Source organism: Bombus huntii, chromosome 14 (assembly GCF_024542735.1).
Source record: "Bombus huntii isolate Logan2020A chromosome 14, iyBomHunt1.1, whole genome shotgun sequence".
Lineage (NCBI taxonomy): Eukaryota > Metazoa > Arthropoda > Insecta > Hymenoptera > Apidae > Bombus > Bombus huntii.
Genome location: NC_066251.1, coordinates 2,121,403 through 2,135,168, shown reverse-complemented (window position 1 = coordinate 2,135,168; position 13,766 = coordinate 2,121,403). Strand labels below are relative to the sequence as shown.

General features: G+C 36.6%; 1 protein-coding gene across 7 annotated transcripts in view; it reads left to right on the top strand.

Annotated features, from left to right (window-relative positions):
* LOC126872897 (filamin-A) overlaps window positions 1–13,766 on the top strand; it is a 53,172-nt gene that overhangs the window by 30,690 nt on the left and 8,716 nt on the right. For 6 of the 7 annotated variants that reach the window (XM_050633118.1, XM_050633119.1, XM_050633117.1 and 3 more), the window contains 3 exons: window positions 3,499–3,694; window positions 12,074–12,214; window positions 13,435–13,737. In XM_050633118.1, the coding sequence (XP_050489075.1) occupies window positions 3,499–3,694; window positions 12,074–12,214; window positions 13,435–13,737 (640 nt within the window). Of the gene's footprint in view, window positions 1–1,126; window positions 1,270–3,498; window positions 3,695–12,073; window positions 12,215–13,434; window positions 13,738–13,766 lie in introns of those variants that run through there. The other variant, XM_050633122.1, reaches the window with a different exon arrangement.

The window sequence follows — 13,766 nt, the reverse complement described above, 5'->3', positions numbered from 1 at the left end:
TATTTAAGAGTTTTATGCGAATCTACTGCTGATCTACTTTGAAATTCAATACGCATCTGGTCCACCGTGGAGGTCTCTTAGACTATTTCGAGTGCAAGTCAGGCTTTCCCAAATTTATAAACAGAAACGTTTGGACCAGTGGGTGGAGGAGGGAGCCGAGAATTAAATTAATACGAGAGGTTGGAGATTAAATATCTGTATTTGTCTACCGCGTTGCTTACCGGCCATTATATCGAAACAACGTGGATATAAAATGATACGAAAAGTTCATCTTTCTATATTAACAACGAATCCTGACAGTTTGAAAGTACAGGAAATTGCAGAAAAATATCGTTGCAAACTTACGTTCGCGATGATAGATTCATAGATTCTCTTTTCTCTAATAAAATAAAGCATCCTCTGTTTTTACAAAATTATACGGAGATATAATTTCGCTTGTTGCATATTTAACGTCACTTTGCTTCTCAGTCAGAGCAACAAGTTTTCCTCTGGTTACGACGAATTTCTCATTTAATCTACGAGAATTCCAGTAAGTTGGAATTACGTCGTTCGCGAGACTGACGATCTCATCGAGTTACGTTTACCGAATGAAATTTTCACAATTCCAGAAAATATTCTAATTCAAACGCGTAATTAGTACAGTAGAAGTCTATTTATCCGAACTGTTGAAAGAACAAGGAGTATAAATAACTGGAATTCGTACGATAATTATTAGGAATTCAAGGAATAGTTTATCATCTTTTGGATAAGTAAATTTGGTAAATCGAGTCGGTGAAAGTTGAGTTACTCGGGCGTCGACTGAAATTTTGCTCCGATAAATAGAGTTCGGATAAGTGCAATTTTATTGTACTGTCGCCTCTGACATAGAGTATAAGACAGTGTTTACAGAAACGTTAAATTCCGTACGACGATGCTACGAATTAGCATAGAGCGAATTAACACATTCGAAGGAAGTAGCCTTTTTATTTTGGAAAGCTAAACGACATCGAAGATTAGAAATTGGATGCGCAAGTAAATTAGGAGTTCGATACCGCAATGAACATTTCGAATTTCTTCGATTGGAAGTACTGGCGTGTAATTTTATGCGATTACTATCCTTTACCCTTTTATGACGTGGGTGAGTGGGGGCTAGCCAGCTATTATGGTAACATCGAATACAGCATTGTGCCCGAAATTACGTTCAGTTAGCACGAGTTTCGTGACGACCATCGTGCTGGCTGGTTCCTGCTGTTGTATATCGCGACAAAACGCTTTGACGCGCATCTTAAGGTAAGCATCCTATCGGCCAGATGATTTAAAGTGGATAGATAAAAAGAACGAGGAAAGAAGAAGGTAAAAGAGAGACAAAATTTTGTTTTCTACAGTAGTTACATACGTGTATGTGTATATATGTAGATGCATGTTAGAGATTTAGCCCTCGAGTCGCTGTCAACGTAGAAATCCCTTTCTACTTGTTCTCTTCATTTCGGCGGGCTATTTGCAGATCGCAAGTTCGCGAATAAAAATATTTCCTTTTTCTCCAGATATTTTCGTTTCTTTGTTCTATTGCACGTTAGAAGTTTCTTTGTGACAAATGCACGTAAAACATAAAATTGTACATTTTGTGTAGCAAGATATAAAAATCGCTTGTAGCTGGAGGGTTCAGGCTTTGGTCGATCATCGACGATAGTTTGGATTTATTTTTTAAACGCATATTTACTTGGAGTACAAAATCTTTCTTACATCGAGTAAAGGATAGTTTCGTTGGTGATTTCATACAAATCACCTGCACCTTGTTAGGAAGTGAATCAACGTAGTTATCATCTGTTTGCACGAAATTTCTTGCGTATTTCGAATACATTTCGTCGCAATGAGTACAATTTGCATAATATGTAATTCTCGCGCATTCTGTCGAAAGATGTGAAAAAACAGTATGACTAGGTGCATTGCTTTATGATTTGTGAAGACTGATGGCCAATTGCGTGGGCATTTCGTTTCTCTATTTGCAATGAAAGAATTTGCAAATTTAGCTGTTTATATCTGCATCGCGTTCACTTCATTATATTTGCAAATTTAGCTGTTTATATCTGCATCGCGTTCACTTCATTATCACTGTATCGATTTAATTGATAAACGAACGAGTATAACGATGTAGTAGGCGAATAGAGGAGAAAATAGATCGTTTCTATCGTTTTAGACATTTTCATCCAAATTTCAATTCTCTCGAATTATTAGAACGTTGGCATAGTTGAAGAACGAAAATACGAATTATAAAGCAGATGTACAACACGTTGCTTTAATTTCTCGCACAGTGCAGACTGAAAGAAAGTAGAATACGAGGAATAAAGGAGAGAATAGATTGTTTCTAGACATTTTAGACATTTTCATCCAAATTTCAATTCTCTCGAATTATTAGAACGTTGGCATAGTTGAAGAACGAAAATACGAATTATAAAGCAGATGTACAACACGTTGCTTTAATTTCTCGCACAGTGCAGACTGAAAGAAAGTAGAATACGAGGAATAAAGGAGAGAATAGATCGTTTCTATCGTTTTAGACATTTTCATCCAAATTTCAGTTCCCTCGAATTATTACGTTGGCATAGTTGAAGAACGAAAATATAAATTATAAAGCAGATGTACAACACGTTGCTTTAATTTCTCGCACAGTGCAGACTGAAAGAAAGTAGAATACGAGGAATAAAGGAGAGAATAGATTGTTTCTAGACATTTTAGACATTTTCATCCAAATTTCAATTCTCTCGAATTATTAGAACGTTGGCATAGTTGAAGAACGAAAATATAAATTATAAAGCAGATGTACAACACGTTGCTTTAATTTCTCGCACAGTGTAGACAGAAAGGAAGTAGAATAAGAGGAATAAAAATGTTGCACTATATATATAAAGCGAATATTTTAAAAATAAAATTACCGAGTATTATCGTGCAAAAGATCGTAACATTCGATCGACTTTCTTTCGTACAATACGTAAGATCGACCGAATCGCGTATTAAACTAAAAGCTTGCGCGTTTCGACCGGAAAAAGCCGAGAGGATTTAATTGTACAGGTGTGTTTACAAGATTTTCTAATGAATTTTTCGCGTGATACATGTTTTGCAATAATTCTGTCGCGGTTACATAATAAATTATATACACATAGCAGGCTTTGGCTTGGCACCAGTCTTAAAATACGTAGATTCTATCGTAATGACCTGTAACAAGTACTATCGCCTCATTTCAGTAGTCCCCTTGTAATTTCGTCATTTATGTTGACATATCGACCCGTATTTATAATGCCATTTCTTCGAAAAGGAACGTAAGCGTGTAACACAAATATCCTGGAAATCTATCGGCTCTTGAAACAAATTGCAAATTACATTTCACGATGTCTCTCCGATTTACGGAATACGCTACTAAACAAACGGCCTTATTTTCTTCTTATTGAAATAATTCCGTGTGGTAGAAAAATCTATACGCGAGATTGGACGTTACAAGGCGTTTTTAAAACATTGTTCCAGGCCTCAGAGGAATATCGGGAACACAGTACGCACAAGACTCACAGGGCCAAGAGGACCAGACAGAAAGAGGAGCAGCACGTTGTAAAACAGCACAGTTCTACCGTCGAAGAAAGCTCCAGTGTTTCTACGAGGAAGAATTTCAACGAGGTCCGGTTGAATAACATCCTTTTACCGCTGTTAGACGGCACCGTAACATGTAAGTAACAATCGCTAACAATTTTCCAGAATTCACAAACGATTTCAATGTGTTGGTCGAATTTCTTTTTCGCGTAACGCGCAATAAGTTTATTTATTTAACGAAGAGTAATTCTTATTTATTACGATGATGTCTATTTTCTGTGGAATTTTGGGCCTCGGGCAGTGTGTACGATGGTAACGAGGAATTCGTTTTTCATAAAAATTAATTTTCTTTTTAAATTTGCACCTTGTATGTAACGTAACCGATAGGAACTGTATACAGTTTATTATAATAAGTATAATACACTTACTGCATTCGTAGATTCTATACGTATAATAAATTAGGAAGGTTAATATCTTTTAGGAAGAAAATATTTGATTAAATATTCAAGTACAAGCGGAAAGGGGGTGATTCTACGCGAAAAAAGAAGTCGAAAATATAGAATACAAATTTTTTTTTTCATTTTTCCATCGAGACAGCGATCTACAGTGAGATCCGTTATAACGAGACGTGATAAAGTGCACGCGTACCGAGCCAAAATTCAAAGTCGATTTTCTCGAAAACAAAGCCTCGAACGAAAAATTTTTATTCCATATTTTCGACTTCTTTTTTCGCCTAGAATCGCCCCCTTTCCGCTTGTACCACCAGTTACCAACCACCCTGTATAAAATGTCGATCTTTTTTCGTGCCATGAGCAACGTATTCATTAACAGTAAAAGTATGGCGTTTTATACTAAATAAAGTTAAAATTCACCGTAAAAAGATTTACAAACAGCCTTTATATACAAAGAAGGTATTTCTATATCGCTTTAGTCTTCGGTGGGCAAAATTTCACACACAAGCAAACTGTAATTACATACAGAGTTTAACCGTCGTTTGTTTCGCTATCTTTATTGGAATTTGTTCAAGGATAATATATTTTTGATCCTATAGATTCCTCAAACAATAGGTGCAGTGTTTTAAGCGCGCTAACCAACCAATATCATCGTAAACGATGGTATTTAGGTTTCTTGGCAACAGTTTCCACTTCCATGCTTCTCAGATTATACAAAAAGAATTTTCATTAATGCAACATCGAGATTAAACCGATTAAAAATGATATACGTAGCTGCGAAACAAACAAAACTATTTTTCGTATTCATTGTATTTCTAACGATTAAGCTATCAAGTATACAAATAATAATCGAGAGATGATTTACGAATGAATCTTCGCTTACCATTTTACTAATAAACAATATTGATAAATAATAGTATTAACGATTAAATATGGATAATAGTCGTTTAGAAACGTCGATGATAATTTACTGACGAGTTGCATGGTATTGATTGAAACGTTACAATAATTTTGGTCCATCGAAATAATTACAATTTCTGAATAATTACAATTAACGTGCCTAGTGTTATCTTTGTCGAATGTGATTATTCCAATACGCGTAAATAGCTTGCTATGCGACCGAGAACACTGGACCAAGGAGAGTGCAAATAAAGTAGAAAATCGTAGGAGACGGTTCGATGGAATTGAAGATAGAAATTGAAATACAAATGAATAACAAAATCATTGGAAATCATTGGAATCATTGTTGTTACGTATAATCAAAGTTGCAACATTGACCGTAGACAGGACGAGTGAAACGATAAACACAAGTTGTAGCACCACTCATTTTGTTCTTCGTTCGCGCACACACTGAAATAGAGAGAGAGAGAGAGAGAGAGAGAAAGAGAGAGATATGTGGACGCTAGTGTCGGAAGCGAGGCGGTGATATTAATACTGGATGATTAAGTGACTCCGGATGTACGGATTCGTCATTGGCCCAAAAATCGAAGCCCGAGTTTCAAAATCTTTAACTAGAACGATGGAAATCTTGGAAATATCTTTTTGTCCTTCTCCTTCATTCTCTTTCATTCTCTCCTCGTTCAGCGGATTTTTACGTACATTTACGCTTTTCGGAATATAATTTAAAAAAGTTAGAAAAAATTCCTCCTTCTATCGATTATTGTAAAAAGTACCGTACTCTGGAGGTATTTTATACAGGGTGGTTGGTAACTGATGGTACAAGCGGAAAGGGGGCGATTCTAGGCGAAAAAAGAAGTCGAAAATATAGAATACAAATTTTTCGTTCGACGCTTTGTTTTCGAGAAAATCGACTTTGAATTTTCGCTCGGTACGCGTGCACTTTATCAGGTGTCGTTATAACGGATCTCACTGTAGATCGTTGTCTCGATGGAAAAATTAAAAAAAATTTTTATTCCATATTTTCGACTTCTTTTTTCACGTAGAATCACCCCCTTTCCGCTTGTACCACCAGTTACCAACCACCCTGTATATCTTTTCGTATTACGTGGAATTTTGCGTCTTTAAATTTCTCGTAGCTCGCTGATGATAATCGGCTATAACGCTCATAAAATAGCAATTCTCGCTGCGTCTCTGTCGAACGTAAAATAAAATTTTCATTTTCGAGAAAGATCGGTTACGACAATTCCATAATTAAATAACGCGAACTCCATTTGTTGCGGAGCAACAATTTTTCTAAATCAGCCAAACGAGTTGGTCGAGTGAAATTTTCCTTGGAAATGTTCGTTCGTCTTTCATAGAGAAACACGCACTGATACACTGTGCGATGTGTCAGATATAAAATACTATCGCAAAGAACGCGCGTGATTAGATGTATCGACGTTGTTAATCACCAACAGACGAAGTTCGGTGATCAATTTCCTTGGTTCTCGTGGATGTCGTTCTCGCGTCGATATCTTTGCAACATTTCGTGTAATTCAGACGCACGTGAGTAACGTAACGTCGTGTAAATTCAACGTATTGCGATGCTTTGCGATTAATCAAGACGCTCGCACTCGGATTTCTCTAGTGACTCGTGTTACCTTTGGCACGCGTTTAACGCGTACGAATCGGCCGATCCCGTACCCCCTTGCTCCACGATTTTCCTGCGCAAAGTGGAAACAGTGAGCCAGTGGAAGGGAAGGATATTACGCGCCAAATTCCACTCTCTTCTATCTTAAGAATTCCGCGATTCCTTCCACATAATAAAGAATTATGTAACCGTCTGCGTAAATGACCCGTTTCGTCGGAGAACGTAAAAATATCAAAGTGGACGAAGCGTGTCGAACGTTTAAATCGAAGTGATATAAGTGGATCAAATAGCTGGTACATGAGTCTGATCGCACGAATATACACGGCCATCCATAAGAAATTTTAAACAGATCATTTTTATTAAATATCTGACGACAGGCTTCCAATTTGTATTTAAATAATGCTGTAATTCTGCAATTTTTTAATGTCCGAGTTTTGTTCTTGTTTTAACGCGAGGAAACATTCGATGCTTTAGATAGAAATTTTTAGTAGAAATTATCTTATTATTCAGACTTGTAACGAGCGAAAATTAAAAAGATTCGAAAATAACGTGAAACTACGATTGGCTCGAAAATGACTTAAAGAATGCAGGAGAGCGTTAAGTATGCTAAATATAAATAATTATGATTAAATTGATAAGACGAAAATGAGTATGTATAATTAGGTTTCTGTGTAAAATTTCATAGCATTTTATTCGAAGAAAAATGACATTTCGATAGAGAGTTTTGTAGTAATTTTCATGAAACTTTTGTCCAGTGTTCTTCTAGTTTAAACATAATATGAAGATACAATGAATTTATCGTCGACAGAGTCACAGGTTTATAAAAGATCCGAAATGTATAAATGTCCATTCGATCTAAAAATACGGCTCTATTGCCAAATTCTCTACGTCTCATTAAGATTGGATTTATTAAGGTTCGTATTGCCAAGAACCAATCATATTTCTCACGTTACAAGCAATTTACAATGTACGGAACATCGGTCGAAGGTTAAGCAATCGACCAATGTAAATTACTTTTGCATATCTGTATCTAATCTTACGCGATTAAACGTTTATTAAGTTTAACACCTGGGCGTAATATTAAATGTGTGGAGGACGAGACAAGTTGATACTTAGCGCGGTTGCTCGATATGCGTACACAAATTTATTATTAACACTAGAACTACCGATAGTTAACGCGAAGCTATTTTTACCAAAACCAGTGAAAATCACTGGTCTTTAAAAAATACCTAATAATAGAATATTTATTGATTTATCACTTTCTTCAATTCCATGTCATGTAGTACATTTTTGCTATTATCAATCCATCTAGGACGATGATCCTTAAACGAGGGTTGACAAATTTCTAAAATCGTCGAACCAGTCATTTTCACTGCTGTGGTATTTCCAGCGTTAGCATCTGGCGATCTAGCGATCGATCCGCAATTTTTCTGATATCCGATATCGTCATATTAAACGATACACGGTAAAAATTTGAAAAACGCGTGGCAAGTTGTAGAAAACGAGGAAACTGGTTAATTGGCGTTCGATAAACAGATTGCAGGACCCTTTTACACCTTTTGACTAGTATTGGTACAAGTAGCCTCGATACAAAATTATTTTCAGTTCGAATACATAAGAAACAAAATAAAATTCATTGTATCATTCTTTTAGTTATCGTCGCGAAAGTCGTTACATCATTGCGAAAAAAATGTAACGCGAAGTAGGAATTTTAAAATAAAATTGTAAAACCAGTCGATTTAACTGGTGTGGTAGTTTCAGTGTTAATCGCTATAAGATCGCTAAGATTACTAAATAACTGATCGTCTTAACGATCGTGTTTTTTTTTAATTTTACTCTTTACTTTACTTTACTTTCTTTTACTCTAAATTTTTTAATTCAACTTCGATTGACGATTGCACGTAGCGGTGGCATTGTTTTGCTCGCAGTTTGTTCATCGTTACGTTTTGTACTTCAAAAAGGTTTGAATATCCCGAGGCAAGACGATAACACGATACGAATCCTCCTCCAACTCATGCGCTGCTACAAATGTATTTGAAAAAGAACGCGTATCCCTCGAAAAGACTGACGACATTTCGCACATGTCGCAATATCGAAGATAAAATATTTTTATAGCGAGAAGTTTGTCGATTTTCTAATTTAGCAAAGTCGTGTTACTTTATTTAAAATCGAGCTACGTGAAATTTTGCTATCATTCGTCAGTGATAGCGAAAGAACCTGTTGCAGAAAATATTACAAAATATCGAGATATAAAATAGTACGTATATAGCGGGCGATTTTCGTAAAAGAGAAAATTCTTACTCGAAGGATTTAATTTTGTCAGAGGACCTCTCTCTAAGTGCGCTAGAAATATACCCAGCTCCCTTTTCTTCGGTGTTCCTCTTAAACGTACTCTTTACGCGTCGCAAAGACAAAGAGCAATTCGTCATTAAATAAAAAAAAAGCACATTCTCTTCTTCCGGAAATGAAAAAATAATTTACTTTACCAGTGCGGATCATAAAACAGCGTCGATCGAACTGTCTCGATTCTTCTACCATTTGCGTCCTCTAAGCTGTTGTACTATTTTCTCATCTCGATTAAAGGGTGAGATGCGTCCCGATGTACGAGCGCGTAATTAGAAGACACGGGAAACTCGAAAGCAAACCGTATACGTACGGTGGGGTCGGTGTGACAGAGATAGAAAGATTTATTAGACACGAGGCGACCACTGCATGATATAAAGTCCGACGGTAGGTGTTCTGGAAAAAAAGAAGGTCTCCCGGGCTGGCATCGTCTGCTCGTGAAGCGATGCCCGCTTCATCGTCAGTCGCGCCAGAGATGTGCCCTCGAGAAGTCGATTAAACGTCGTGATCCAGCTGGAAGCGATATCGGGATAACGTTTTCTCGTGTTGCAAGCAACTCTACTGTAACGAGGATTTCTAAAGGGGAGACGAAATCCAGACGATTTCTTACGGTGTAACTCGTTCGGTCGGTCCTTCTCCTGCCACGACTTTAGAACGTATTATCTTCGTTTATGTTCATTGGCTTTAGAAAAAAAAAAAAAAAAGAAAAAAAGAAAAAAGGAAGAAAGAAAAAAGAAACGACATTTACACGTTTCCTCGTCTTCGCGTTTCGACGAGATATTTCGCACACTCTTTCGAGGGATCCTGATCGACGATATCGAGACAGAAATAACGAAATTCCATTGCTCTCTCGCAGCGGAATAGTTGCGAATTTGATTAATCGATCGCTGATTTATTCGTTTGCTGATTTATTACGTGACACACATCGAATTCTATTTTTACACGGTAGATTGGTAAAAATCCAGCGCGAGGGATACAGTGCGTGTGGAAAATGGAAGATCGCAGCCAGACGTGAAAATTCGCAATAAACGATACACTGTTTTCGAACAGATGGTATGGAAATCTTATTTAACAACTGGGATTTTATCGAATGCTGGAATTTTCAGTCACTTTCGTCTATCGAAACAACGCGAACATACCGAGGCAAGCTTTTCGTGGCCGAACGAGTAAATTCGAATGGACATTTTTCAAATGGTCCCGTCTAACTCGCGTTCCATCCAATTAAACTACGTTCGAAAAGAATCTTTTTTCTCTTTTTTTTTTTTTTTTTTTTTTTTTTTACATCGAGACGAGTCGAGATCGTGTAGAAACAGAATTAGATGCGGTTCATTTGGTCGAGAGTTTGTGCTTCGAAAGTGTCCTCTTCTTTCTCGCGTTCTTCTCTCATCCGCTGTTCCATCTTTCCGCGTTTTCAATCCCATTAAATCGTGTAAATCAATTCGATTCGATGGAAATAAAGTGGAAGTATGGAATAATAAACCTACAAAGGCGCGGAGAATCGCAGTAGCAAAGATGGATTAATCGATTCACACGATGCCATTACGCGTCAACTTTATGTGTTTGTTCTACCTAATTAGATTCGATTCGATCGATACACCTGGACATGTTAAAACGACCCAGTCCTTTCGAACAATTCCAAGCGATTTAAAAACCCCCTGTAGCTTTCTCAGCTTGTGAATCAGTTAATCGTTAGCTGGAGATAACGCAGCGATTTAGAAATTAATTCTAATTTTTGTGTCAATCTTTTACGATCAAATTCTCAACCATCCGCCATCCACGCGATACACACGATTCTACAATTTTTGAAAATAATCGATGCCAAACTATTGCAAATAATAATTACACTGATCATTCGCGTGCTACGCGATCGTGCTACGATCAGCTAATATCAGTAGCTGTTTAATTTTAGAATATCCGTCTCTATCGACATTCTAATAACACGTTCTCGTTAACAACACGATCCAATTAATCTTTACTTTACTTCTGCAAACATTCACTTAAAATGCCGTAAAACTATCCAGTTTACGTGTCGTTTACTTCACATTGTATCGTGTTTGACAGTCGATTATAATCGTTCGAATCGTATTGTCAACGATCGTGTAATGTTATTCGTATCAGTGAGTCGACCGAATCGAACTATTGGATATGGTTTGGGAGGAAGAGGAGGTCGAAACCACGTGGCAGGAGCTGTCGACCTTCTACAGATACGGATTGAAGACTATTTCGTGCAGTTCGTACGATTATCCTGAACGTGGACCGGTCTGTTACACCTGGAACTATAGGGGAAAAGCAGCAGCGCCAGCAGGATCCGATTTTTCTTCGTTAATTTTTCAGAGCGTTTTCTACGTACAAACGACAAAAGGTTTCAATGTTCCGGAAATTATTCCTAGTCATTAGATCATTTATTCCTCTTAGGTACACGCCACCTATACACGGGATACTTCGAAAGACAAATATTCTCAATTGTTATTCGCCTTTCGCGTTCTCATAATCTCACCGATTAATGCGTTTTAGTTGATAAGTAAATTCTTTGTAAAAAAAAAAAAAAAAAAAAATTCCTTTTATTTTCATATATTCCACTATTCGGTGGTATATCATTGAATAACACACACACACACACACGCATACATAGATTATATGGAGATTGAAGAATCTTAGTGGTTCAATTTCTTACAATTCTTAGAAATTGTTACGACGTTGCTGAAAGGATATTCTTAGAAGGATAAAATTTGTATTTTCACGTTTATAACGTTTTAGAGTGTAATATCTCCGTATAGTTAGGCGAATAGTATGATAGATCGTATTAGACATAGCAGGGATGATACCGTAAACGGAATAAAAATTTTGATAAATCGATAACACAGCTTTTGTATTTGGAAGATGATATCAAGTTGAATCGTCTACGTAAATGAGATTATCTTTTGTCGCGATTCCATTTGTTCAATTTATTTAGAAATTCACATTTCCGTAAATACGAACCACAGAAACGATATTTAATAATCTTCTGATAGGAACGCGTAAATAAATGAAAACGTGCTTCGAAGTAAATACGTGTTTCTCTTATTTGTAAAAGATATTTACATAGAATTTTTGACGAACGTTGAATCGTTTGTGAGCATATCGTTTCTCGTCCGATAATTTACATTTTCACGTTGCGTTATTAAATCTCTGCTGTTTTGTTACATTTCAGCGGAAGTAAAGATGCCGAGCGGGAACATGGACAAACCGATAATCACAGATAATCGGGATGGTACAGTTTCCATCAAATACGATCCCAAAGAAGAGGGACAGCACGAGCTTGCAGTGAAATTTAACGGGGAACATGTTCAAGGTTCGTGGAAATATTAAATTTCTATTCAGAAAATAAAATACGTAGCTGCGTTAAGATGACATGTAGCAAAGTACATTTTAAGAACAATTTTTATAAAGAAGTTAATCGAAAATGTGAAATAAAATTGTTTCCTTTGCAACTTCTTTTCCTAGGAATTGGCTATGCTTTTTACGCTCGAGGAAAACAGAATACGAGAAGCCGTTTCAAGCAATTTGTTTCATTAACGCTAGAACTACCGATAGTTAACAGGAAGCTCCTTCTACCAAAGTCAATGAAAATGACTGGTCTTTAAAAAATACATAATAATAGAATATTTTTATATTTATTGATCGATTACTTTCTTACAGAAGCAATTTCATTTTATGTACTATATTTTTGGTATTATCAGTCCATCTGGGACTATGATCCTTAAACGAGGCTTGACAAATTTCTAAAATTGTAGATCCAGTCATTTTCATTGCTGTAGAATTTCTAGCGTTAGCATCTGGCGATCTAGCGATCGATCCGCAATTTTCCTGATATCCGATATCATCATATTAAACGATACACGGAAAAAATTTGAAAAACGTGTGGCAAGTTGTTGAAAACGAGGAAACTGGTTAATCGGGGTTCGATAAACAGATTGCAGAACCCTTTTACGCTTTGACAAGTATCAGTCATTTTGACTGGTGTTGGTAGAAGTAGCCTTGATACAAAATTATTTGCAATACAGAAAAAACAAAATAAAATTCATTACATAATTCTTTTGGTTATCGTTGCGAAAGTCGTTACATCATTGTGGAAAAAACACAAAGTAGGAATTTTAAAATAAAATTGTAAACCCAGTCAATTTGATTGGCGTGTGTGGTAGTTCTAGCGTTAATCCATCGATTGTTCCATTTTATGGTACACGTGTACCATCTGTTATTTATATCCTTCTATTTAAAAATATTTCACTATTTAATACTAGTAGTAGTAGTATTTATTGCTCCATCTGTACTTTTTGACATTTTTGGATAGAATATATGGTATTATCATACGAGTATAGAGAGTAGAAAGAAACTTTTGTTATTTCTCAAGTAAAAACCGAGAAATATGACAAACAAAGTTATTCAAGTAGCATATAGTCCAATCACAACACTGACAACTAACACGAGAAAGAGTGTTAGGGTCTTTTTGCCAGATTCAGTGCACGTGGAAGCTTCATTATCTTAATAAACGATATATTTCTTACGAATTAGGTTCACCATTCAGATTCCACGTGGATTCTTTAGCAAATGGCTATGTGACAGCGTACGGACCAGGCTTGATATACGGTGTTTGCGGCGAACCAGGAAACTTCAGCATTTCCACAAAAGACGTCGGACCTGGCGGTCTTTCGCTATCCATTGAAGGACCTGGCAAAGCAACGATCTCCTGCCACGACAATAAAGACGGCACAATTTCAGTTTCGTATTTACCAACCGATCCAGGAGAATACAAAATCGGCGTGATATTTGGCGGCAAACACATCCGAGGCAGTCCTTTTTCCGCTAAAATCACAGGTACACGTGGCTCTCATTTATTTTACTCG